Source organism: Corvus moneduloides, chromosome 4, assembly GCF_009650955.1.
Source record: "Corvus moneduloides isolate bCorMon1 chromosome 4, bCorMon1.pri, whole genome shotgun sequence".
NCBI lineage: Eukaryota > Metazoa > Chordata > Aves > Passeriformes > Corvidae > Corvus > Corvus moneduloides.
The window spans coordinates 4,392,945-4,420,323 of record NC_045479.1 but is presented as its reverse complement, the minus strand read 5'-3'; the positions used below and the strand labels follow the sequence as shown (position 1 = coordinate 4,420,323).

The window sequence follows — 27,379 nt, the reverse complement described above, 5'->3', positions numbered from 1 at the left end:
ATCTTTGCAGGTTTGGGTGTGATTGGCTGGATTGCAAATTTATATAATATAAGTTTTTTATATTGTCGTCTCTAACAGTTACTGTTGGTATCTTTGATTTATACTCTCTTGTGGTCATTTTTATCCAGCTTCTTTAGATGCCAACAATACTGAAAGTTTTTTTAGAAAATTCCATAAATACGTCCATCTTCTGTCTTTTTGTCAATAGCACACTTAGAAATCTTAGGTACCTATCTCCTTGTCAGCAGTAATGTTAAATGCACGTAGGGAGCAGATATTTGTCTAAACACTGATGTGGTAATTATTTTACAAGGTGATGCTGTCTGACTCTGTTGGAAGCATGCACTTCACCTGTGCAAATTCTTTAGGTTTGGGGGGTTTTTTTTGCATTCTTTCTTTCTTTTTTTCTGTTTATATATTACAGCTGCTTAGAAAACTCCTGTTTTTCTCCTGTGGAAAGTTACCATTACTAATTTCCAGGTCCTTACTAAAAACTCATCTTTTCCCTAGAAAATGTAAGCAAAAGACCTGATGAACCTTTCTGTTCATACATTCTGGTGGAGTTAGAGTGATGGGTGTTATAGATGGGATAGGAATCCTTTTAGGGTTTTGGTTTTTTTTTAAATGCTGTTTTAACTGGAAGACTCCCTCCCCTCTCTTATTTCCTCCTGTTTTCCTGTAATATAATTTGTTCTGTCCCCAAAGATGCTTATCTTTTTCTAGAAGGTTTATAAAAAAGTTTTGCCTTTGAAGGCAAAGGATTAGTGCATCCTTTATGACACAAAACACAAAATAGGGGTGGCACAAGTTCTCAGGCACGGTGGTGCAGATCCTGTGCACACAGGCGTGTGGGAGAGACTCCTTCCTCCCTGGCAGTGATGGGAGAGGTGCTCCTTGTAATATCCCAGCCTAACAACTCCTGAGGGAAATGTTTTGGGTCAGCCATTACTTGCAAGGAGCAAATGGTCTTAGAAGGCAGCACCTTGGAGTGCCAGGCTCTCATGCTGCTGCTGAGCACGTGGCAGCAGGTGGCTCTGGCCAGGAAGGGAAAACCCCATGGCATCGTTTTTCCTTTGATTTCCTTCCCAGCCGCTCCAGTTTGAAAGGGACTGCAAATGCAGAGGAGGCGAAGCCGGGGGTCGAGGCTCTGAAGAGGTTGGAAGATCAGCGCCGCCGGCGGGGCGAGAACGAGAGCGAGGAGCTGGAGAAGCTGAAGGAGAAGCAGCAGGAGGCAGCAGCAGAGCTGGATGAACTGAAGAAAAGGCGGGAGGAGCGCCGGAAAATCCTGGAGGAAGAGGAGCAGAAGAAGAAGCAGGAGGAGGCTGAGAGGAAAATCAGAGAGGAGGTAAGTGTAAAGTAGGGAGTGTTGAACTTGGGTTTATTCCTTTATTACTACTTTACTTCCACTATTCTTGCATTAGTTGATAACTCTTTCCAGCATTGTCTAGTGAAGACTTGAGGTAAAACATGCAGCATTCAGCGTAGGAAAAATGTTCTAATTCTAGCCTTAGGATAGACAGGGCTCTAATATCTGTTTTCACTAGTCAGGATTTCATCTGTGATAGCTGAAAATTTCTTATCTTCTTGGGGATTCAGAATCTTGGGGCAGTGCTGTAGCCACAGAATTTTTTTGACATTACACGGATTGACTTACAAAGTGCATGTCAAAATTTATCTGCTGCAGATGGGCTGGAATGCTAATGTTATATATAGTTACAATGGGCTAGATCTCATTAGGGAGATATTCTTGTCTATTTAAATATTGAATATCCAACACATCTGTTTTCTTGTACTTCCTCTGCCAAGGGACTCTACAAATAGGATTTCCAAGTCTCTGGTGCATCATTTAGGAATCCTAGTTGTTTGGGAAACAAATGGTAAATGAATAATACTGATAGTATCTGGCAGCTGAATGCCAATTCCTTTAATGTACTAAGCTCTTTACAACAGAACTCAGTAGATGCCAAGATTACCCAATACCTTGCTGGTCAGACCCCACTGACAAGTGCTCACAATGGTGTTGCTTTGAGGGCTTCTGGTTTGACCATAGCTCATGAAGCAAAACTCATCTCTGGAGGGAGATCTGCAACCGTTTAATCTTGGGTTTCTTGGCCACCTCTTGATTTTTCCATGTTAAATATTAACTTTAGCACAATAAGTGTCAGAGTAGAGGGACAGAAGAACAATACCAATGTGATACATGAGAATACAGAGAAACAGAGTTTGAGTCTTTTCCTCTGTTTAGGTGGCACTATATAACAATAAATTTGGTGACTTCACTGCGAGGAGACACTAGAGCAGCACAGACTTAATTGTCTTCCTGGCATCCTTAACACTGTGATGGATTGGCATTAATAACTTTATAAGTTTCACACAGATCACTGAACTTTTTCAACTGGCATAAAAATCTGTTCTTAGAAAATCTGGTAAATGTTTGCAGGGCTGCACAGCCCTGTAACAGTGATGTGGTTTCTGAAAGAACAAGTAAACATTCATATTTTTTAAGGAGGAAAAGAGGAGGATGAAGGAAGAAATCGAAAGAAGAAGGGCTGAAGCTGCTGAGAAACGCCAGAAGATGCCGGAAGATGGTGTATCTGAAGACAAGAAGCCGTTTAAATGTTTCAGTCCTAAAGGTTCATCTCTCAAGGTAACCTCCTCACTAACACCTACATAGCACATAAAAAGGAATGGGGTTTGTAGTCCAAACCAACAGCCAGGCATCAAAAGCAATGCTGAAATACTTGTAATCAGACCTAGGAAACTGCTTTGACAGACTTAGCCTGAACCCTCTAGCTGAAGGATGTCATTCATTGGAATGACTGAAAATTAGAGTTCCTTCCTAAGAATGGAGGCTAGACTGGCAGCTGTCTCTTCTTGCTGATGAAGAATCTCCGAAAAGGATCTTCAAGGGAAAATTATTTTTGGATCTTAGAGCTGTATTACTGTGTTGTTTTTAATTTATTATAGGACTGCTTTGTGAACTGGAGTAGAGTCATAGAATCATTTAGGTTGGAAAAGATCTCTTAAGATCATTGAGTCACAAATGTTCTCTCACTCCTTCCACGTCCGCAATTATTTTCTTCCTTGCCAGACTAATTTGTCTTTAAGCATATTCAGCCTAATCATCATTAATTGTAACTGACTTGTATGGGAGTTCTAGTTTATGTCTAATCCCCCTAAAAATAACATCTAGAAGTACTGGTCTGGATTTCATTTTCTTACATAACGAGAAATAAAACCTCACCGTTCTGTTGCTGCAGGATTTCTAAATGGTCTTTTGTGGCCTATATTATATTAGAAGTGTGATAAATCAATTAAATGGTCTTTCAGCGTGGAAGAGGAATCCTGGCCCCACTGAAATTATTGGGAATATTGTTTTGGAATTCAGTCCAGTTGCTTTCTCAGATCAAGCTCAAACTGCAGATCTATTAATGTTTTCAAATATCTTTTGCTTTTTCCATTTCATGCCATTAGTCATTTAAGAATCCAAAATGTTTGTCCAAAAGGCGACTTAGTGGGAGCTAGGAGAGAAAAGAACCAGGAAGGAGCCCATTGAACCATGAAGTGGATCTCCATGAGATTAAAAATGTAACCGTTGAGTGAAAAACTGCATTTGAACAAAATTACTTTTCCACTCACAGAGAGCTACACTTTGTTCCAATCTGGGGATTCAGGTCTGTTTTGGGTCCAGTCCTAGCAAATACAGAATCCAAATGTTTTTGAATGGTCTTGCCCTTTGCTTCTAAGATACATTTGGACCTGAAATATTAGGACAGAATGCACACAGTTGTAAACAAAAATTGCCAAGCTTCTCGACTTGCTTGGGTTAGTTAAACCTGGTCTTGCCATTTTGGTTGCTAAAGATGATGTCAATAACAGACACTGTAAATATACAGCTTCTTCCCAGCCCTCCTGGGATGGCTTCCTTTTCTTCTGTCTATTGAGATGCCTTTCATGACATACATTCGGAGCTTTAATTCACAGAAAGCTCAGAATGGAGGAAATTATCCTTGAAAACACAAAGTAAAAAGGATAGATCCTAATTTTGGGGAAAGTGTGAAAAAACACTGGACTTGGCAGGAGGCTAAAAGCTTTCAGATACCTTTTGTCAGTACAAATTGCTTCACTATTCTAAGTGTATTTTCAGAGGAAAGCTGAAATTTTTCAAATGTTGTTAAGCATCCAAGGTACAGGTTTTTATTTTTTTGATGATGACAGTGGCTGCTGGGGTTTGTGTCTTGTTAGGTAGAAGTTGTTTGCTACAAAGCTTGATACATGCAACTCTACACATTTTTTCCCTCTTTGTTTCTCTCGCTGAGAAGTCGGTGATACTCTACATATTCCAGTCCAGCATCTGTGGGTGGCCAGTGTAGGTGTGTAATGCTGTAGAAGTTCACACCCTAAACTGTTTCTTGGCCTTCTGTGGTCAAGAGCTGAGGGAAGAATAATCTCAGTTTATTAACCTGATGTGAAACTTGATGTCAAAATCCAGTTATTAGAAAACAGTCTGTTTTGCTACCTCTTATTTGGACAGACTTCTCAGGCTGGTCTCACCTCGTTGGTACACAGCTTTCTCGCTGTCTGCTATGCACTGCCCAAGTTATCTTTTGATTTGTAAAGCATCTGGCACAGGTTTTCCCCCTTAATGAATGTATCATCTCGTTAGATCTGCCATGAGTCATGTGAGAATCCCAAATGCACAGTTGTGGGTGGGTGGTTGGAATTAATGCCGAAGAAAGGGAGCCTCAGTATAAAAATAATGTATGATGCATGTGCACATTCCGTCTTCTCCTGGGTCACAGTTTGGCAAAGCACCTTATTTCTCCTTCCCTGTCCTTCCTGATGTGATAAGCTTTTGGGAATAGAAAGAAGTTCATAGGAGTGGCTAACTGAGGAAAGTGGGGCGTGCTGGTTGCCAAGTGAACTACAAGAACAAAGGAAAGAAGGGAGATTAGCTGAGCAGCAGTGTGGTGTATTGCCATCCTGTGGATGAGCATCTATCCATCAGGAGGCCACGGACTGTCGTGACATGCAGACTCAGAACTGGGACACAAAGATGTGCAGCTTCTCTCCATGTATGACCCAGCTCATGGATGCCCAAATGTAAATGTATGTAGACGAACATGGACAAAATGTACATACATGCTTATATTTGCAAAGACCTGCTGTGATTGTCTGCTCTGGCCTCAAAAAAACCACAGCCTACACAGTGTTGACAACTTCTGTTGTTTTAACTGTTAAAGACAGTGCTTCCCTCAAACCTGAGGCACTACTTCAGCAGAACTACCGCAGTGTGGGGTCCTCTCAGTGACAGCACGAGGGCTGGTTCTTTCTGAGGGGACAGTGAAGAGAAAACAGGCCAAGTAAATACAGGCCAAGTTCATCACTAGCTCAGGGACGGAAGCATCTTGGATTTTTCAGGGCTGGGTGGACACCCCGTGGGCTGCAGCAATACCAAACTTCTGTTCAACCTCTGTCCTGTGTCTTGTTATTTTCTTTAAATAAGGACAAAGCCTGGAACAACTTCTGCTGCTCTCCCATCTGCCTCTGTGCTTATCTCCCATCTGCCTCTGTGCTTTCCCTACTTTAGTTCATGCAAAATATGACGCATTCAAAGAATGAAATTTCCTGAAAAATCTTTGTTCATTTTGCTTTTTACACGAGCTCGTTCCTCGTGTTTCCTTTGTGAAGGAGGGTTGCTGAGTCCTCGTATTCTATTCTCTGGGTTAATCAGGAGAGAACAGCATATTCAGCACTAAGTCTCCTCTTGGGGATGAACTCCACCACTAGAGAAATGCAAAAGCAGTTAGGTGTTGAGGGGAGGGAGCAATGGCAGGAGGCTGGGATATCCCTGTCCTGGGAGAAAATGTCTCCTGGGAAACGAGCTGATGTGGCAGCCAGCACTCTCTGAAGGCATTGCTGACAGCTGAGACAGAAGATTGGACTTTTCAGAGGCTTTTTTTTTTTTTTAAAGACCTGTCTTGTCCTATCTCATTATTGCTCTCAATACCTGACAGCTGGGGCAGTGACTGGAAAGAATTAGACTCCACATTAATTAAACTCCTAGATGAGTTATTCTTGCAGCAGAGGGAAAACAGAATGGTAAGAACAGGTTATGCAACGTTTGTTTTTCCCCATCTTTGATGCTGATGGCAGCACTTGAGTCTTGTAGGTAAACTGAGCTAAACTGGCACTCTCTGCTCAGGTGCTGCTGACAGCAGGAAAAAGCATAACTGTGCTTAATGAAGCAAGAGACTGTGTTGGCCACTCAGGGAGGATGAGGAGAAGCCTCTCCCAGGGACTACATCTCCAGTGGGTTTCCACTAGGTTCTTCTACTCTTGGATATGAGGCAAAATTAGAGCACAGGGTTTCCCATGTGCATTTTTATTCCCCTTCCTCCTTGACACATTTTTTGAGAAGAGTTTTCTATAGATCCATTTACAAGTTTCTGTCGCATAATATCCAATACACAGCTTAAAACTCCTAAGAATCATGTAATACCTTTCTATGAAACCAGTTTTACTGGAAATATCCAATGGTTTTTGTTTCCCAGATCAAGGTCTCATATTGTGTGTTAACTCATTCTTTCTGGTCATAATTTAATGAGGGGCTGGCAGGCTGACTTTGAGTACGTGTGTGTTCTGAAAGTATTCCATGGTGACAAAACATAGTCCAAGCTATTTAACAAGATCCTGTTAAGATGAATGGAGTAAAAAGATTATTCTTATTTCCTGCTCTGAAACTGAGAAAATACTGCATTTTATGCTAACCAGCTTGCTTTGCCTGTTTCTTTTACAGATCTATTTTGTCATACTGTTTACTGTATGTGCCAAACGTTTGAAATTCTTTGCATGGAGTTTGTGTGATGTGCAGTGGGTAAATGGCCTTTAGATGTTGCTGTGCTGTCTAAATGTGTTTGACTTATATGCTGAATACACGTGTGTACAGCTTTGTTTCCTCTAGGTGTATTCAATGTCTGCTTCTGCTATGTTTTGAGGAAAATACTCTAGAACAAATTCTCATATAAATGTGCAGAAAATGTTTTATCCCTCCATACAAGGCACCTGCTTCCCCAGCCAGAGGGCCTTGCTCAGCTCTGAGGGTTTCTTCCTAACTCTGCTTTTCTATTTTCTGTTTTGCTTTTTCATTCTCCTCTTCTGAACAATCCCTGACTTCTTCCTGATCCCACAGCTGGTGCCCTGAGAACTGCTGTTTCCAGTGGGTAAAGAATGACCCCACTTCTGTCTTTTTACTACAGCCACTATAATAATATTAGTTCCTCTTCCCTCCCACCTGTTCCCCTTTTCCCCCAGTGCCTGCTCAAGCCTGGTTTTCCTGCTGTGCAGAAGCATCTCTCCTACCTGCACATAAAAGACAGTGAAGATCCTGTAAATGAGTTATTAGGTGGTTACCTTGAGTCCTGGTTCTTTGAGATAGTCCATACTACTTGTCCTTGCTGCCCACCAGGGTTTCACTGATGCAGTTGGGGACAGACTGGGGAGAAACTGGAGGCTCTTGCTGGAATTAACTCATCATTTTGATGCATTGCTGGTTACGACCCAGAAATCAGCATTGGGGGAAACTTCTACTGTACCATAGCAGACGAGAGGCGATGTGTTCTAAGTTACCATCCTCGGTCTGTTTGGTCACTTTTGAATCATTTACTTGCTGGTTTTGTGGCATTGCCGACCGTATCCCCTCTGGGTGGAACAGCTGTAACCTGTTCTGCGGGTGTGCAGGGCTCCTGCCGGTCTTTTGCTGCCACCTTGTGATATTGCTCCAGTGAAACAGGGGATTTGTCCTGGCAAAGCCCATCTTTGCACTCAGGACTGCTTTTAAAAAGCTCGCGTTTTCGTAACTAGAAGTGTTAATGGAAATGACTCTGTAAATTGTACCTACGTTTTAGAGCTGCAGGCGTGCCTTTGAGCTGGATGGGTGGTAGCTGGAGGTCCTCCAGTGAGCTCCTTTGGCAAATCCTGCACTCAAGGGAACTGCCTGAGTTTCTGCTCGCAAGGGCTTGAGAAATAAACCATGCATGCCCTTTGATGGGATTGCTGGGGGACTTAGTGTTCTGGGAAAGCCTTGGATGCTAAAGGCACTGAGGAGAACCATTTAGAGGAACGGCTGTCACTGCCTTGTTTTAAAGGCACGAATGCCAGAGCCGTCACGGTTAAAGTAAATTGGAAATGGAGAGCCCCTATGGAGACTGGGGAATCCCCAGGAATCCAGCCAGGCTGCTTATTAATCATTTCAATCCCCTGGAGCTGCTTGCATATATTTTACTTTTAAGTGAAACTGTAGAGCCCGGGATGAGAAGTGGAGCAATGCAATGTGGATGAGACTTGAGGAAGTTTGATGAAAGTATTTCTTGACCCAGAATACAAATAGATGCACATACTCCCCACCCCACAATGTGAAATGTTTTAAAACTTCATTCAGGGATGGAGTTTTTTGTTTTCAAAGTATTGAGAGATTTGACAGAAGTCATATGAGACCTTCGTGAGTCTTCCTTGGAAACATCACAATATTTTCCTATTTTACAGAGTAGAAAATAATGATAAAATGTAAGATACCAGTTTGTACAATAACAGCTGGTAGATACTGATTCAGCAGTGACCCTGCTGCCTGAACATGATGAGCAGGGTTTACTCTGATGGGTTTTTTGGAGCTCACATTTAAATTGTTAGTGGTCTCCAAAAGCATGCATAAGGGAGGCTGTGTGGCTGAGCTCCAAACCTGGCCTAGTCTGATGTCTCAGCTCAGAAAATCTTTATTAAATTTGCTGTCTGTCTCAAGAGATACATACTTGCTCTTGTGTGAGAGATATGAGGATGACATAGATTTTTGTGCATATCAGTCCCTTACATGAGAGAGACTTCTTCCCTTTTCTTTTTTCTGTGTTGTCCATTTATTCTCTTGTTACATATGAGGCACTGGAGAAATGTGTAGGATGCAAACATTCATGCAGAAAATACATCCACTTTTATGATTCTGTAGCATAATAGGCTCCTATCTATAAAACCTTTGTGTGTGTGAAATTTCTGGTGGAATGTATCTCTTTCAGATTGACTTTTTTGACATTTAAAATGACATTTTAGGCTGGCCTTGCACAGGCTGCCTCTTTATTAACTTTAAACTTAAAGCTTTTGTTCCTCTCTTTTCTAGATAGAGGAGCGAACAGAATTTTTGAACAAATCTGCTCAAAAGAGGTAAAGCAAAGAAACAGCAAGTTCAGTTCAAACAGCAGTGTTTAATTGGAGGGAATAATAATTCTTGATTTTTTTTTTTTCTAACTCCTATAGTGGAATGAAGCCCACCCAGACAACAGCAGTTGTCTCAAAGATTGACAGTAGACTTGAGCAATACACTAGTGCAATTGAGGTAAGTTAATTCCTCTAAATGGATCTGGTTACTAATGGCTTTTGAGCCTTTAATCAGCCTTTGTTTTGCTGTTCAAGAATTGCAGGGATTTTTTGATCACAAACTCTTCTTTAAGGGGACTTCAAGAACAAAATGCTAGAGGCCCATCTGTAACCAACATCTAGAGATATAGCTAAACAAACCCTCAGATTTGCATCTTCCCTTTCATGCTGCAACTTACTCTGGTTTGCAGTAGCTTTGGGGATTCAGTCAGCATCTTGAGTGACAGTCACATCCCCTGCTTGGCTGATGACAGAGCTGTCAGCATGGAGCTGATAGTCATCCTGAGCAGAGCTGACTTAGCAGCTTATTTAGGAGAGCAAGGAACTGGCTCTGTGCTGCTGGCTGCCACCTCACAGTGAAATTCCTTGGCAAAGACATGCTCTGCAGAGAACTAGGGAGTTAAGCAGTGACAAAGGGCAAACAAAATCACATTAAAATGCAGAATTTGACTCCAGATGATTTTGGAAACTAATGGTTAATAATGTGCCTAAGGGCCAGAACTGAGAGATTTTTCTTTTCATAGTTCATGGTAAAATAGGATTTTGATACCACTGTATCTAGCTGCCCTCTGACTTGGAATATTTCCTTTGCTGGGTTTTTGATTTGTCCACAACTTGCCAAATCTGACTTGCTTTGCAACTAGAGAGGCAAAGCATCACTCATACAGGTTCTTATTCTCATCAGATCTATGACATGTAAAATGTGCAAGAACCTTGAAAAGAAGAATGAGGAAGAATTTGGTGTGGTGTTTGTAGTAACCATGCAAAAGACACATTTCCAACAACTCCCACCCAATTCTCCACTCTTTGAAAGAACACCTTGTTTCAAACAGATTGTAATTGCTGAGATTTACCCCTGGAATCCTGTGCTGGTGAGGTTCAGTTGTCTGGGACAGATGGAGCAGCCGAATGACAGAGCAGCCTTTCCCCCTGCCTCTGCAAGAGGATTTCCCTAGCTCGGTCCCTAAAAGAACCAGGCTTCCAGGATCCAGGTAGTAACTAAGATTGGGAAGCCTTGGAGCAGTTGTGTGCAGAGCTATGGTTTGCCACGGATTTTAGAAACGTAATAAACACAAAAACAAGCGAGTGCTGTTTTCACAGCTGGTGAAACTGCAAATCCAAAAGGGCAGAGAGCCTCAGTGGCACTTCTTGAGCTGGGTACTCCTTCTCATCCTTGCATGATCAGTGCTAGAACCACATAGAGATGCTGCATTCCCCAGAGTCAAACCAGCCTGCAAATCCAGCTCTTAGTGCCAAACACCAACTGGCCCCAATTTTTCTCCAGGGCACAAAGGCTTCAAGACCAGCTAAAGCTTCTGACCTTCACGTTCCAGCTGAGGGTGTCCGTAATATCAAGAGCATGTGGGAGAAAGGGAATGTTTTTTCATCACCCTCTGGGACAGGAACACCAAATAAGGTATGTGTTCAATTTGACGTAGTGATTATAAAGAATTATGCTCTGGGCCTGGCCTTGCCATCCGTGTTCCTGTAAGTAAGCCTTGGCTGCTCCTCTTGACATCACTGGTGAAGAATATCCCAAAGGATCCTGAAGTCCTCAGAAACCCACAAGATGGTGTGGCTCCAATATTGAGCATAATGGAAGAATTTAGTGACCTACTGAGCTCAGTTATGAGACATTCCAGAGCCACACCAGATATCTTAGACAAATACATCTGGGTGGTTCAAGTGGAGTACAAAGAAATTCTTTGAGTAGAGCAAAATTCTTTTGGGGAGCAGAGGAGAATTGAATAGGCAAGATAGTGATGATATTTTCTAGATAATGCATAGAAATATTTGTGAGACCGACCTTCCTTCCTCTTTTCTATGTAAATCCTTGGCAGCATTTCCTTTCTACAAATTGAAATGAGTTGATGAGCATTTATCATAGGCAAAAAGATGGGTCATGGGTTGAAGTGGGTTATTACAGATAGTCATTAAATTTTAGTAATTTGTTCTAACCTTTTAAAGGTTTAACATTTTAAAGTTTAGGCTGCTTCTCTGTTGTGTGCTTTTTTTGAAAAAAATTAATTTCACAAGAGAAAAAAAAGGTAGATTTGGACTGTTATCTCTTCTATTAAGCTAAAGATTTTTGGAGTTTGGGCTTGTGGTAGAAACCACATGTTTATGTCTGTTATTTCTGGGGTAGCAGTAAAGTGGAGATGTTTTTGTCAGTCCATGTGTATCATTTTTGAAAAGTAGAGGGCAGCAGCACTGTGTAATTCAGAGGGACAATACCTTCAGAGCACACAGGGTGTCTCTGAGCGAGCCATAGGCTCAATGAGGACCTCTCTATTAGGCTTGGCTTTGCTTTTAAATCTAAACCATGAAAAACAGAGCAAAAGCCATTCTGAAAGTCTTCTGTTTGGATTTTACCATTTTGCAGGAAACTGCTGGACTGAAGGTTGGTGTCTCCAGTCGTATCAACGAGTGGTTGACCAAGACCCCAGAGAGCAACAAATCGCCTGCTCCAAAACCTTCTGTAAGTAAACTGGGAACAACCATCTCTTCAGTAGGTGGCTTCTCTCCTCGGGCAGAGGGTGTTTCCTCCAGCAGCTGGTGACCTTTGGAGGAGCTCTGCTTTGTGTCCTCTTGGAAGCTCACAGAGGCCCTCTGGCTGCTGACTCCTTGGCAGTCAGGAAACAGGGAGAGGAAACAGGACAGTTCTCACCTTAGAGAAGCACTTCTCTGGTAGAGAAGGACATTAATTTCCCACCTGTGAAAACCTTACCATTAATTTAGAAATTACCAGCCACAGACCCCGGGGTGCACACTTACACACACTTGTGGCTTGGCCCCTGCCCTGTAAAAATCTTCCAAGTGTGTTTTAAAACACAACTGAAATAGTTTAATTCTTTATGAGCCTAAATGTAATTTCTAACGAAGGCCCTTTAGCCTGCCCATTACTGCAGCAAGAATCAGAGCAGAAAATGGTATTGAGGTAATAAGCAGCGCTGTGGGTGTGGGAAGGAGCATGAAAAGGTAACTGTGGGATGGGGAAGGATAAGGAACTGGAATATGAATGTCCATATTGGATGGATGTTAATGATTCAACTTTAGGATTTTGTTAAAGAACTGGTTTCTTCCCATATCCTTGTGCAGTGTTTTTCTGCCAGTCCACCCGCCCTTTATAGAAGTGCAGCCTGAAAAACACTTTCTCAATTCACACTCCTATTTGTCCTAAAGAGGAGTTTGAAATTTGCAGCATTGTCCACTATAGAATCTGCCTCCAGATTTTTCTCTCTTTCTTTTAAGTTGCATCTTTTGGATAATGTAAAACTAATCTCTTGTTTTTCCCTCAGCCAGCTATTTCTATCTATGTCTTAATTTCCCTCTTTCTCAATAGATTGTTCTTTCTTCTTTCAATGTCTCTGCTTGAAGGAACGCGCCCTCCTCCTATTCTTCCTCTTTGGGGTCTGTTTGCTAAGTTGGTCAGGTAAACCTGTTTATAATTGACTATAAAGGTTTATATACATCTATAATGTGTGGTTTTTACTTTTTCAAGTCAGGATAAATTGAAGGGAAGCCTAGAATTTCTTATTTAGCGAGTAACTTCTTACCCCCATCACATTCTGCCAAAATAAAGAAATGTTCAAAGTTTTTGTGACCATCAAGACTCTTGTGGGTTTTGGAACAATTTCGAATTCAAGGTAGAACAAAGATTTCAGTTTATGGTGAACCTAAATCACAGATCCCAAGTTATTTCAGGACTATGGAAATGGTTTTGTGATAATGTCCACTGCAAGTGGCTTTGTGATAAGGTCAACTGCAAGCTGGTTGTTTTCTTCCTTCCTCTGTTACTACTGAACTCCTTCCTTAAAGTGCAGAATTGGCTTCAAGTTTTAATCATCAGCAGCCCTCTGTGGCTGCAAATTGTGATCAGTTCTAGAGGATCTCTGTTGGGTACAAATACCCCTTGCAGAAATCTCATTTCCAAACATCACTGAGCATTTTACAGGTAGAAATGCTCATGTGCAGAAAACCCCCTATGGATGGCAAGTGCAAAATTCTGGAAGCCATGCAGGACTTGAATACTTTCTGAAAAGGAGAGTACTTGTGTCCAAGCTTCTTTGAGTCTCTTGTTTGCCATGCCCAGAGGTAGATATCAATCCATCTACCTAACAGATGTCATTTTCAGACGTAGCCCTCCTTCTGCCCAAGAAGGTAATTAGCATTTTTATGGAGTTTTGATTAAAGGCTCCATAATACCCTCATTTTCAGAGAATACTACTATTCTTTAATGACTTTACCTCATCTATTTCTTTTTCCTCTCAGGCTAATGATTGGCACATCCTAAGGTTGCAAAGGATGCAGTGGAAATTAAAATGGATATGAAGGACTACAGTGATAAATGCTGAAATCTGTATTTAAGAATGCAGAATAGGATCTGCTTTTCTGTTGTATTAAAAGTCCTGCTCTACTTTTTTCGCAATTTTTTAATAAAATATTTTTATTTTGATCTAAAATAACCAAGACAAGCTACTTATGAATACTGTCCCTGAAGAAATGTGGGGGTTTTTTCTGCAAAGATTGGATTTGGTTTTTTTGTAAAAATCTGATGGTGCAGTAACTCTTTGCTGCAGTGCCTTGGTTGGACATACTGGGTTAAGACCAGTCTGTGCCATACGAAATATATGCAACAGGATTGGTTTTTGTCTTAGAACATGGATATGTGTGGAGTCATTTTGTGAAATATAATTCTTTATAACTGATAGACAATATAGTATTTACCTCTGGTGGATGTTCCTCCACTTCTCTCATGAGGAAGTTGCATTCTAACTTTTTCTTGCACGAGTGAAAATAAACCTGAACTAATGTTGGTTTCTGTTCTCTGACATTAAAAATACAGGATTTAAGACCAGGAGATGTATCTGGCAAACGTAATCTCTGGGAGAAGCAGTCAGTGGAGAAGCCAGCTGCTTCTTCTAAGGTAATAACACTTGTGGGCAGTGTTTAGAGGATAATATTCTGTTACTAACCCACCTTTTTATCTATAAAAGAAAGTACAATGAGGTGCAGAAAGCAGTGTATCACTTTTATATTCCTGTTTGGCAGAGTTGTGTGATGTGTGGACATCTGTCCTTTGCATGGAGTTAATTTTTTTTCCCTGTTATAAATAGCAATGTTCTCCAATACTGAATTTTAATAATGGCTTTTTGCTTTTTTCAAACAGGTATCAGCTATGGGGAAAAAATCAGAGACTAATGGTAAGTAATGCCATAATGCATACATTGCACCACTTCCTATAGTTTAATACACATTATACATGTATGTAATATAATCATATTATACATACAATGCTAACATACATTATTATATGTGTATTTAATAAAATCATAGGTACAATATTTAATAATATACATATAACCATACAATGCACATATTGTAATACACATGGTAGTACAGAAACTTTGCCCCTTTTTTGCACAGGTGTACCTGTTTTAAAATTCTGCAGCTGTTCACACTGATGCCGAAAACCCCTTTTGCCTTTCAAAAGCTCCCTTGCAATATCATTGAAACATGAATGGTTGAGAAACTGCTTTTGCTGGAGCTGTGCATTGGTGTCTTTTCAAGGCAAAAACAGTTGTACTATTGTCATTTTGAAACCACTGGTTGGTGAAACACAACCTAGTTTTGCAGAAAGAAATCAACAAAATAGCTCTCCTAGCTTTTTATTTTTATTTTAACCTAAAGCACTCCAAATAAAGCCAATTAAACTAATTATGGGGCTAAGGACCAGTGGGGGAAGAACGGAAGTTCACTGACGAATTTAATAACTTTAAGGATGCTTTGCAACATCCCTCGACTCTTTGCTAAGAGTGAAAGGGTCAAACATAGGAAAACTCTTGGTTTTCTACACTTTAATATGTGTAAAAGTGCACACCCTTTTTGAGTGTTTTTGTGTAAAGCCAGAGGTATGGTATGCCTGTGAACTTTTCATGTTGGGTTAGAGTCATGTAAAACAGAATTGTTTTGCTCCTCTACTCCTTTTTTAAAACCAAAGTGTCAGGAGAGGGGTTTTTGGGCTCACTCAGTGTTAGTGCAGCTGTGCTGCCGTGGAAGGAGTTCTCCACCCACAGGAGCAGCCCCAGCAGAGGGGTTTGGGCACTGCTGAGCCTCTCCTCAGAGGCTGAAATCCTGCTTTTTGTCCTCTTGGGGACCACCTCAGAGCAGCACCCAGCTCGTGTCTTGTCGTCTTGTGTGTTAGCCTAGGGCTGTGCCTTTTCTGTTCTAGAGAGGTGTTTGGGTTGTTTCAAGCCATATTTAATCTGTCTCTTTCTCAGCAGGTTTGAGACAATTTGAGAAGGAACCGTAGAAGGCCACTAAAGACGCTGGACCAATCGGTTTGGGGGAAAAAAAAAAAAAGGAAAAAGTGCTAAATTGTTCTTTTTATATTTATGTTTATTTACCAAAATGTCTTTTTGCATTATCCCAGTTAAAACCATGTATATTAGCACTGTATTTAATAATCAGTCTAGGCATTCATCAGAATAGTACTGCCTTTGCACAAGAGCCTTTATTCCTAAAGAAACCCATGCTGTGAAATACATAGACTCTCCTACTGATAGTCATAACTAACTATGGATCTGAACAGTGATTTCAACTGGCATTAGAGGTCAGCCCAAAACGTGTGTAAAGTAAAGTTGCTTGGGAAAGGTGTGCAGTAAACCTATAAAAACAATGGTTACTTTTGTGATACAGAAGTCATTTTCTTTCTGCACTTTAGATTAAGGCATGGAAGAAATATCTTTAGTTGACAATGTAATATTTTCTGTAAGTTGCCCATGTCATGAGAAATACTGCATCAATAACGTGTTTTAATTTTTTTTTGTTTTGTTTTGTTTTATACTTTTTTTAAGTATCAATTTTTCCATTCTAGTTTAAGTTAATACCTAAATTTGGATGATTATGTTAGCTGACAGCGGTACTGATATTTCTTTTTGTTGTTAGTGACTAGTAATGATTGCAATCTAGAATATATATACACACATAGCTTTACAAAGTTTAGCCTAAAGGCACTACTAATGGTAGAATGCTTTAATATGTGCTAGAGTATTATATTTAGCAATAAACATACATAATTAGCCAATATCACAGCTTAAAAAAAATAAAGACAAAATCACACACTTTTCTATAGTAAGATTTCATAATTGCCATTAGAGGTATGGTGAGATAAGTATTAAAAAAAATTTAAATGTCAGTTGCCCAGTAATGGGTAATTAAAAAGAAAGTATAGTTTTTAAAAGAGGAAAAGGTAAGGGTATAGAGGGTCAAAAATAGGTCACTTGTATAAAACGTTGTAGTTTAATTTATATAAAACTACCATAATTAAAAAAAAAAAGATGTAAACAGAGTTGGAGCTTGTTTCAAATGACTGTACACTAAATCTTGCCATCCATCAGTGCCGTACACCAGGTCCACCGAAAATGAAGTAAACCTCTATCTTTGTAATGCTTCTTTTTACCTCTCTCTCCTGAATATCTTATTTACAGATGTTTTCATTTGTATATAGTAAACACATGGCTATAAGACGTCAGCTTGGTTTGAATTTACATGCCATACAGTTTAGCATTTACATCCTACAGTGTATGGGTGGCATAAACTGAGCAACTCAAGTAGCCCCTGAGCATGTTGTTAACAGTTTTGTTGTGCATTAGAACCCCCAGGATCTCCCTTTTCACCACTTCCATGTCTTACAGCATCTGACTTCTTCCTGAAGAAGTGTAATGTTATATTTCAACCCAAAGCTGAGCTCCCCTGCTTGGCTGAAACATCTTGTTTACATATAGAGATGCACGAAATTATCTGTAGGGGGTGAAACTGTGCCTGACATTGTCTGTGAGTTGTCATGTTTTTTGTTTGGGGGTTTTGTAAACACTCCTCTGAGTCTTTCAATTACATCTGATAGCTGCAATAGAAACAATTTGTTCAAACAATGTATCCTGAAACTGCATCCACAATAAATGGAATATTTCCATCAGCAGTCCCCTGTTTGTTAATGGGTAGGAATGGACCAGTTGTTGTAAGTGGGATAGGAATTGTGCTAAGTCCCTGTGAGATAAGGTAAAGAACCCCTAAGGACCTCTCTCTCCTGATGTACTATCCTTCAGGAGACAGACAGGTCGTAAAATTGGCAGCTTTAACAAATATATTCCCAAGGTGGGGGGAGGGAAATCATCTTAATTGTCACACTGATCAGTACAGGACGGGAGCTGAGCATCGTCTGCAAGGCGGTGTGCTCAACAGAAGGTGTTCTGACACTGACCTAGCGGTGCAGCTGTCGGCTTCCCTGCTTTGAAACAAGTTTTCTGAGTGAGAGCCACTGCATTTCTTCTGTCTCCCCCAGTGGAATGTGCTTCCAGGCTTGGATGATCCCGGGGACACCTCCTGATTGTCATCCTCCTGTGCCCCTTCATTTTTGCTCTAACAGCAGTGCAGCATGCAATGCCCTACTCTAAGCAGGTCATGGTCATCCAAAAGAGGCCCCCAGGCTGCTGCCAGCTCCATGGGAGGGCTGCAGCAAGCCTGGCTTTATGAACTACTGGGGGAGAAATAATTGGATGCTGCCTAATTTGACCTGCAAAGAGCTGGGATGCTCGGGATCGTGCCTGTTCTCCTGCCCTGCAAGGCCCGGCTGTGTCACCACGGGTCACCACAAGCGTTGCTGAAGTGACACTGGCCCTTGCTGAAGGTGGTAAGTTTCTTCTGCTCTTGGTTATTGCCTTTTTGAGAGTGTGGAAGTGTGCTGTGCACAACGGGGTTTGTTTTTAGGAAACACTGTAAAGTGGCCGTGGTTTGCTCACCCCTGGCAGAATTCACCAAGGACAAATCCCGGTGGCTGACTCAGCGGCACTGTGAGATTTCTTGGTGTTTCAAAATCATTGTGAAGTGATGATTTTTCAGACAATACCAAATCATGGTTGGCTTTCCTGCAGCTGACTCCACATTCCAGCCAGACTTTCTCCTATCAACATATAAAATGCCACAAACCAGCTTGGCCTAGCAAAATCTATCTGACAATATTTTAGAGCAATTAACTGTGAGGCTATCTCAGTGTTTGCTTTGGTGTTTTTAAAGAAGAGTTCTTCCATGCTTTCCTTAGATAAAGCCAGCACGTGTCTGAATGTAATATTCTGGATGCTGGCAGCAGAGTTGCAAAAATCTAAGTTTATATTTGAGACTCCCAGTCGGATGTTGGAGGCAGCCCGTATGTTTGGCTGGCTGGATTTGACTGTGAGTTGTCACTGCCTGTGATGCTGTCTTCAACTTTCACCACTAATCACACAGGAGTTCAGTTTCTAGGTATTCAGAGGAAGGGCTCTGTGAGGCAACAGGTACAACTTTGTTCTTTAGGTCCTAGCTAGAGCACAATCCTGTTTTGAAGCATAAGCCACAAAGTGATGGGTACGTCCTGCCCTTGTACAGGAATTATAGAAACTTATTTCTATCTCTGTTAAAATTTGTAAACCCCCAGACTTTAGAAAACCATGCCTAACTCTATAAAATAATTTAAGCACTACACTGATCAACTTCTGTTGCTAATAAAACTTTATTCATATAAGATATTAAAGCATTAGAAATACACTCTATAAAAATCACAAATATAGAAAAGGCAATGTAATTAGAGCATTCTTTGACAGTGACTCATGAGCCAGTATGACTGATCACACTGGAAGGAACATATAAAAAACTCCATGTAAGTAGTTTTTTGTTAAACATGTCTCTAATTAAGGAAGACCAGATAAAAAGGAAATGAAAAGACATTGTCTTTTTACTACTCATCAAAACCAGATTTCTGCTAAGTATCTTTACAAAAACCCCACCCTTATTGCTGCATTCTTACAGCATTCTTAGTGGTTTCCTTCTTAAAAAAAAGGAGGAAAAGTAACTGCTCATAACGATTATCAAGCACAGAAGAAGAAATGAAGATCAAGCTGCAGAGTACATCTTCTGGCCTGGGAGGAGTTAAATGGAGGGAGGTCTTGCAGAAACCTCTTGCATTTAATACTCCGCTTTGAATGGGTAGTCCTTGTGATTGACAGCTCTGAGAAGAGAAAGACCTCGTTATTCAAGTACTGCAGAAAGTATCTTGAGCAGCATTTCCCTGTTGCAGTCTCCCTCCCCCACTGCCAATGCACTCAAGTTCTGCAGCTGTCATTAAACTGGACACGGGCTTGTGAGAAAGCCCCTGAACACCAATGTGCTGAAGGGAACGCTCCAAATGAATCTCCCTCCTGATGTTCCAGGACATGCCTCATTACCTGGGGTCCAGGCTTTAAAGTATGAGCTCTCCCTGGTTTTGGTCATGTATATTTTCAAGATGGGGGGATGAAAATACAGTCAGTAATAGGACTAATGGATAGTAAGGATAATAAGGAACATACGGGAGCACTGGAACTGCCCTCCAGTTCCTGTTAAAGGTGAGGATGACATCCATCTCCTTTTTAGACAGTTCAAAATCGAACACCTAGCAGGGAAAGAGGAAAAAAAAAGCTCTTTTTAGTTAGGTTCATGAGTAGTTAGCTATTAAGTGTGCTTCATGCACTTATGACTTGAGGTAGGAACACGATAAGTGTAGTTAAGCAATCCTCTTATTTCTCAGGCAAATAACAACCCTTGAAGTCATCAACAGAGTCCTTTTCTTTCCAAGGTGCTGTTCATAGCAAGGTCTCGCATTTCAGGGTGGCTGAATGCCAACACCATTGCACTTTGTGTTGTAATCCACAGACAAAATACTTCGGGTGCTCAGGCTGTGTCACAAATACTGGAACTAGAGGTAAATTTTGTGTCACAAGAGAGGACTGTTGGGTATCAACTGCAAATAGTTGCCTCACTATTTAATCGTCTAAGAATTCTTGCTAGGGGTTCATAGAAGAAATAACTCCAAACCCTATCACCATGGATTGAAAGCAACCCAGAGGTATTATAGAAGATGCCACACCTTATGAGCAAACATCCAGCTAAACTTCACTGCCAAGGGGAACCACAGCCTCAAAGTGAGACAAACAGTAACAGGTCTGGTGTTTACAGCTTGTTCCTTTACACCCTAAGGACTTGCTAAGCGTAACCCCAAGGGCAAGTCCAAACCTGGGGCTCCCTTTCCACAGCAACAGAGCTCAGACAACCCTGGTGTAAACAATTTCTCTCCTAGCAGGAACAAAATGCTTTTCCCCAGATGGTTTGGTAGTGCTGAGCCCCAGTCTTCAACTCTCTGTACCCTCCTTCCACTGACTCCTAGGTGCTGCTTGGCAACACAGAGGGGCTACGAGTGTGGGTGCCTGTCCTGCATAAAACCAGGTAGCAGCATCTCCAAAGGAGGCTTCACCTTCATGTTTTCCTCAACACGGTGTGGTTTGTCAGACTTGGGAATGACAATGATGTCTCTTTGGATCAGAAAGCGGATCAGGACCTAGGAAAGAACAAGGAGGAGCATGAACGCAGAGGTCCCAAGAGATTTATTCGAATACATTTTGTGGATTTTTTTTTTTTTTTTTTTTACAAACTGATTTATTTTTCTACAACCATATTTACTCTTTGGAAGAATACCAGTTTGCACACAGGAGTTTGAGATGCCAGGATTTGCTCATGTGTTTGCCAGTAGACTGGCAAAATGTAATTGTTTCTGGCCTGTGTTGTTTCTACATTGTGACTTTCCAGGATTTGTTTTGCTTTTGTTTAGGGTAGTAGAGGGGGAGAAAAACTGTGATGCTCTGGCTTGTATTATATGAGTGCTCAGACTCAATGGGTATAATGATACTACAGATTATTTTGGGCTCAGAGGTAAGTACCTCACAAAGGTTCAGCTTTCGGAAGTCCATAAAAGGAAAAACGTATTTACAGAATTTAAAAGCCGTCCCCCCCCAAAAAAAAGAACTGTTGCATACAATGTTTTTGTCCTGCTCTGCCTGTCTCAAGATATGATTGGCTTTGATTGCATGTGAACATGTGGCTTTGTTTGGAGCACAGATTCTGCACACCCCAGGCAACAACTCATTTGTGTGACTTGCAGACTAATAGACAGAAAAAAATCTTAAATAATCAAGCAGCTTTCAATAATCCTTTGTGAACACGAGCAGATGGGAGGCAATCAAGTATGTCTACAAATTACAGAACTCCTCTAAATAATAACTTAGCTGGAGAAAGGAATAAAAACTTAGGAAGGTGAACACCTGAGGTAAGCATGTACCATTGCTGCTCAGTCCACCCCAAAACTTGGCATTCAAGACCTCCTTGAAAATAGCTGATAATTTTTATGAATGCTGTTAAGAACTTGGGCAGAATGAAGAGTCAAGTTCAGCCCCATTAGACTGTATCTCTAGAGAAAGCAGCATCTGCTAGGACTGGCCTGTAACATATCTGAGGAGGAGGAATAGTTTGCTCTGACAATCCCACTTACCTGGGCAGGGCTTTTATGGTGTCTCACTGCAATGTCCTTAATCTTGGGATCATCCAGCAGCGTGGGTTCCCCTGGCTTAGCCCTGTTAAGAAATAGAGAGATCAGTGGTAGAAAGGTAATAGTTTCCCTGCAGGAACATTGTGTGACATAATCTGCATAAAAACAACAGCACTTTTGTCATTTTACCTGTATTATTTACTTAATTTTCTAATAATAATAATAATTTTCATAGCTCAAGCTGCAGCTGCACTGTTTTGTGCACAGAAAGGCTGAGATGCTCTCTTACCACGGGCGGTTTGGAGAGCCCAGGGGACTGTATGCAGTCACAGCAAGCCCTTTGGATTTACAGTACTTGACCAGCTTTTCCTGGGTCAGGTATGGATGACATTCCACCTGCAAGCACAGAAAGATGGTTGGTAAAGAGGCAGACTTTGCTGGGCTGCAGAGCATTACATTTTAAATCCTCTTGGGTGACGGAAAATGTGAAGACCTCCAGCATCATGGTTCTAATCTGTCTTACAAAAAAGTTATTAATGTCACAGCAGTACCTAGAGGCCTAGCAGAGAATAGAGATTTCTCTGCTACATATTACCCACAGAAAGCAAAAAATAAGTGAGAAGAGTGAACGTGTTATCTGTGTGGAAACTGGGAAATGAGCCTTCTGGGCAGGATTGCATCTTCACAGGGGCAGCTCAGGATGCCTGAAGTTTATTTTCTGCTCTGACGTACCCAACCTCTCCTTGCCTCGAAGAGCCTCCCTGATTCCTGAAGAAGCCTGGGGAGATGATCTGAGCTAACCTAAGGAAGCAAGATCACGGTGCAAACAGATGTTTGGGTAAGATGTCCTCGAACTGAAAGCAGCAGGAGCTCCATGGGGGTGCTGCTCACCTTGCCACAAGCCATGGCATGACCCCAGGGCTGTGTCTGTGCTGCTTCACGTGGCTCTGTGCTCATACCCAGCTATTTCTAAACTAGATCTTTACTACCAGGCATGGTGACATGAAAGATGTGTACCGTAGTTTGTGTGGGGATTTCCCTGGATATTCCCCATCTGGAAGAGATGGGCATTCAGCACCCTCAGCTGAGTGCAAAGAAGTTGCCTATGGAAGAAAATCAGAAGGTCCCTAAGCTGCTGCTGCTGCTGTCCTGTGATTACATTCATGAGGTACGTGGTGAGAGCCTGTTATGGAATTGAACACTTCAACCCTCCTTTCTATAATGAAGTTGAGTGGTTTATTTTATGTTGAAAAATGAGTTAGTCCAGTGTATCCCAGCACAGTCCCATGCTGGTGCAGAAACTCACAGCGGGGATTTTGCTGAATATATTTAAGACTACTTTAAATCTCTATTATAGGAATTCAGATAATAAATATATATTATATAAGTTATATATTATTTATATAGGACACAGATATTATATTTATATATTATATGAACTTAGGCATACTCTAAATATATATATACATACACACACAAATTCTAAATATATTTAGGAATACTTCGAAGCGGAAGGTTGCAACCTCATGGAAAGGAGTTGGATCTAGATAATCCTTAAATTCTACCTTCTAGTCCTAACCATTCTGTGATTCTAGACTGCAAGGTTAGCTGAGGAATGGAAATAAAATTCTCACCTGGACCATTACAGGCTTGTGCTTCAGTCCTGGCTTGTTCAAGATTCTTTCAATCTGCTCATGGTTAAAGTTGGAGACACCAATGGCTTTCACCAGGCCAGCATCCACCAGCTCCTCCATGGCCTAGTGAGGAAGGACAACCAAGGTGTGGGAATGAGTTGGTGGTATTACTGTCAAACTACATTATTTTATTTCTCTCAAGCTTGTGACAAATGGACAAAGAACTCAGGCTAGATTAGATTACATGAAAGTATCTCAGTTAACACAAGAAATAGGATTACCTAACTGTATGCAACACCCAGCAAGTTAACAGCCACACCTGGATTAATCTAAAGGGTTGGTTCTACCACTGTGTGTATTCAAGTGGTTTAGCCACAGCACCTACAGTGCTGATAGCTTTCTCCTCTTTAGCTTTACTAAAAACATCCCCTTCTTGCTCCCCAAAACAAGAGATAGAAACAGCTGTCTGGCTGAAATACAATGTTGTGTGGCTGTCCTTCACACCCAAACACATCCCTCAATTTCACTTTGCACACAGATCTCTGCTGCATCTTTAGTGGTGATACCTGCTCTAAAGAGCAAACATTTACTTACCTCCCATGTGTCCAGAAAATCTGTGTCGCTGGGAATACTGTGACCCTTGTCATCCAGGGGATGCAGCTCTTCACCAGCCTGTTATTTCAAGGCAGATAAAACACAGACTTTTTAAGTGTTGGACTTCCCACAGTGTACTTTTCCCACAGCACTTTGGACTGCATTTACATGCAGCGAGTTAGCAGGTTGTTTAAACAATATTGCATAACTAAAAATGATGAATGTCCATTAGTATTCTCTTTTGGGTGAGGGCCGTATTTTTCAAAATCAATCCCTACATGCAAAGAATGTGGGGATTAGTGATAATTATGTAACTTGGGCAAATCTGGAGAGAAGGGAACAGACACCTTCCAGCCCTTTTATTCTTGTTTTTTTATTTATTTTACATGGATGTGGAGTGGGGGAAGAAGCACATTCTTTCTGTGCTATGCTTCATTTTTCACCATTGGTTACTTCAGACCAAGCCAAGCCCTCCAAAACCCGAGATGTCTGTGCTGTAACCACCACCCTGTGCTGGTTACCAGAAGCCCTGGGGGGCTCACACCTACAGCTCTCTCATTCCAACAGGCATGCAAAGCCAGACCCCTGTGCTAAAACACACCACTACTAAGTGAGCAAACGCTTGCTATTATAATTGGGGTTCAGGGAAGAGCCAAATGAGCCACACATCCCAGCCATGTAATGACGATGAGAATGCAAAGATGAGAGAATGCACCTTGTTCCTGGGCAGGTAAGGAGGAAAGGTGTGGAGAGCAGGACTACCTTGAATCCCATTGGGAAGTGCATCAGGTAGAGGTCGAGGTAGTCCAGTTGCAGTGCAGCAAGGCTCTTCTTGCATCCTACCTTAACCAGGGACTTCTCGTGGAATGTGTTCCACAGCTGTGGGAAGAGACCAAGCCCAACTCTCACTTTACAGCTCCCACAGGGCAGACCAGGGGACAGAAACTTCTCACTTGGTGGTCTGGCAGGCCAACTCCCTCCCCATGCTGAAGATAAGGATGTAACATTTCACTGTTAAGGCGGGACAAACTTACCACAAAGCCAGCAGTCATGAAGGAGTCAGGATTCCCACTTATGAAAAGAGATTTTCAGATACACTTGCCGTAGTGTTACATTTATATCTGCCACAGCAAAACTGTTAAGTGTTACAAGTATTTTTTTCAGCCTAAGTTTTGAGTATTGAGCAGTCACAGCTACCTTCTTTCTGTCCCTTCGAACTGTCCACAGTTGCCAATTTTATTTCATTTTTGAAATCATAATTCAAGTTGTTTAAACAGAAGAACTCACAAGTAATATTAAATTAAGCCATGTTCTTTAACAAAAACAAAGCTTAATGTGGAAAATCTTAGTTATACACAACGTTTTCTGGTTTTGCTGGTGAAAACCCCAAGTCATAAATTTATTAGTTGAATTGTTCTTTTTGGTAAGGAGCACTTCTGAGACAAGTGGATGAGATAAAGGAATGAAGAAAACATAGAAAATACTTTGGTTTCTGTTCCCTTTCAGGATTACCATTTGTACATGACAGAGTTTTCAAATGTCTTGCTTAGCACTGATGAATCCAGACAACTGTCTTGTCTTTTCTTTTTCCCCCCCTTATCTTTCTTGTGTGTGTCCAATTGAACATTCAATATAATTGACTTAATCGATGTGAGGAAATTATTAGATGAGTAATAGCCGTGCTATCTTTCCTAAGTTGTCCGTGGTTCCTAATAAAGCCGAGTCCAAATTGCAAATACAGGATAGAACTTTTAAGACACAACAAGAAAACCACAAAGTGAATTTCAGAGAAGGGAATAGGTCCCTATGTTACTTTGCAGGTACAGCAAGGGTTTCTCTGCAAGAAAAGCTAAATGCTCCAATAATCTGGCGCCCTTGTACCTTAGTGACAATGAAGAGGTCTTCCCGTTTCACAACTCCCTCCTTGATCTTCTGCTGGATTGCATTCCCTATTTCATTTTCATTCTGGTAGAAATAGGCGCAGTCGAAGTGGCGGTAGCCTGCACCAATAGCAAATTTCACCACCTCCTCCACCTTTCCCGGGGGAGCCTGAAAGCAAACAGAAGCCAACCATGAGCTCTTCCATGTCCTTCTGGCAGGGCTCAGTGCTGTGACAGCTCCACACAGTCCCCCTTTCCAGCTGCTCCTGGACTTTCCTCATCACCTGCATTTAACTGAAATCCAACGGAGCTTCCAGCAAACAGCATTTTTTGCATGGAACGGGCACAGAGCGGAGTTTGTTTCTCCAAGCCTTTCAGCTCTGCCAGCACCGCAATATCCACTGTCATTTCCCCTGTCTGCTCCCTGTGTTGCCCAAGGAGCTTCGCCGCTTCACCTTCCCCAGATCTGCCCCGCGGGGGCGGGTCCGTGGCCAGGACCCCCCTCAGACCGCGACCCCATCCCGGGGCCAAGAGCCGCAGCCGCTCGGACCTTTTGGGCGGTTTCTTTCGCTTCTTGTCTCTTTTTTTTCCTTTTTTTGCCTTTTCCCCTGGCCTCTGTCGCCCCAAGGCCCCCCCGCTCCTGGCAGCCCGCCCGGTTACACAAGCGGCCGCCATCGGGCGCTCCGAGCGGCCGGGACACCGACCCCACGGCCCCACGCGGGGCACGGAGCCCGCTTGTTGAGGGGGGGTCCTTTCCTATTATATTTCCTTTTTTTACTTATTTGGCACCTCGGCATCTCCCGCCGGATCCCCACCCTGCCTCGCTACCTGCCAAGTGCCCAGCCCCAGGGCGGGTATCTTCATCTTGTTGCTGAGCTCCACGAGGGGGATGGCCATGGTGCCGGTGTCTGTCTGTCGGTCCGTCCGTCGGTCGGAGCCGGCCCAGGGCTGCCCGAGGCCTCTATGAGGAACGGAGCTGGCCCGGCCCCGCCTCGCCCCACGCCCATCCCTCCTCTCCGCCTCGCAATACGCGGCAGAGCCGAGATGCGCGTCGGCATGAGGCTGCGGAAAGCCTTGATGCTGATTTAGCTGCTTGTTTGCAAATGAGCTGCCTGAGAGCAAGTGCCTCAGCCGCGGGCTTGGCGCTTTGCCGTGGTGGCATCGCCATCCCTGGAAGCGCTGGGCAGGTGTATGGATGTGGCACGGGTGTATGGATGTGGCACTGGGCAGGTGTATGGATGTGGCACCTGGGGGACAGGAGTTGGTGATAGACGCGGTGGTGCCGGGGGCCGATTGGGCTCGGCGACTTTAGAGTCTTTTCCAACCCTAATCGTTCCGTGGTACCACAGCTGAGAGAGCCTGATGGGCACTAGGAGAATTTCTGCATGAGGCAATGGGTGTCAATTGGAGGATTTTCTCGCTCTCAGGTGGTGGCAAATGGACCGAATTTTTCATCT

At 42.2% G+C, this 27,379-nt stretch overlaps 2 protein-coding genes across 10 annotated transcripts in view; one reads left to right on the top strand and one right to left on the bottom strand.

The window, feature by feature from the left end:
• Positions 1-17,398, top strand: part of CALD1 (caldesmon 1) — a 177,311-nt gene extending 159,913 nt beyond the window's left edge. For 6 of the 8 annotated variants that reach the window (XM_032105937.1, XM_032105936.1, XM_032105943.1 and 3 more), the window contains 9 exons: positions 1,090-1,345; positions 2,507-2,647; positions 9,167-9,210; positions 9,304-9,382; positions 10,709-10,840; positions 11,807-11,902; positions 14,270-14,350; positions 14,594-14,627; positions 15,705-17,398. In XM_032105937.1, the coding sequence (XP_031961828.1) occupies positions 1,090-1,345; positions 2,507-2,647; positions 9,167-9,210; positions 9,304-9,382; positions 10,709-10,840; positions 11,807-11,902; positions 14,270-14,350; positions 14,594-14,627; positions 15,705-15,736 (895 nt within the window). In that variant the 3' untranslated portion in view covers positions 15,737-17,398. The remainder of the gene's footprint in view (positions 1-1,089; positions 1,346-2,506; positions 2,648-9,166; positions 9,211-9,303; positions 9,383-10,708; positions 10,841-11,806; positions 11,903-14,269; positions 14,351-14,593; positions 14,628-15,704) is intronic. The other 2 variants (XM_032105940.1, XM_032105944.1) reach the window with 1 other exon arrangement.
• Positions 17,399-18,951: 1,553 nt separating this feature from the next.
• LOC116443311 (aldo-keto reductase family 1 member B1-like) lies at positions 18,952-26,927 on the bottom strand. 2 transcript variants are annotated; one of them, XM_032107407.1, is made up of 10 exons: positions 26,751-26,927; positions 25,924-26,091; positions 24,805-24,921; positions 24,043-24,120; positions 23,449-23,571; positions 22,104-22,210; positions 21,818-21,899; positions 20,747-20,830; positions 19,806-19,888; positions 18,952-19,465 (listed from the first exon to the last, which is right to left on the bottom strand). In XM_032107407.1, the coding sequence occupies exons 1-10, from the start codon at positions 26,817-26,819 to the stop codon at positions 19,423-19,425; spliced, it is 954 nt and encodes a 317-aa protein (XP_031963298.1). In that variant the 5' UTR covers positions 26,820-26,927; the 3' UTR covers positions 18,952-19,422. The 2 variants fall into 2 exon arrangements, with proteins under 2 accessions (XP_031963298.1, XP_031963297.1); XM_032107406.1 differs by lacking the exon at positions 24,805-24,921 and having other exon boundaries at positions 26,751-26,903.
• Between the last annotated feature and the right edge of the window lie 452 nt (positions 26,928-27,379).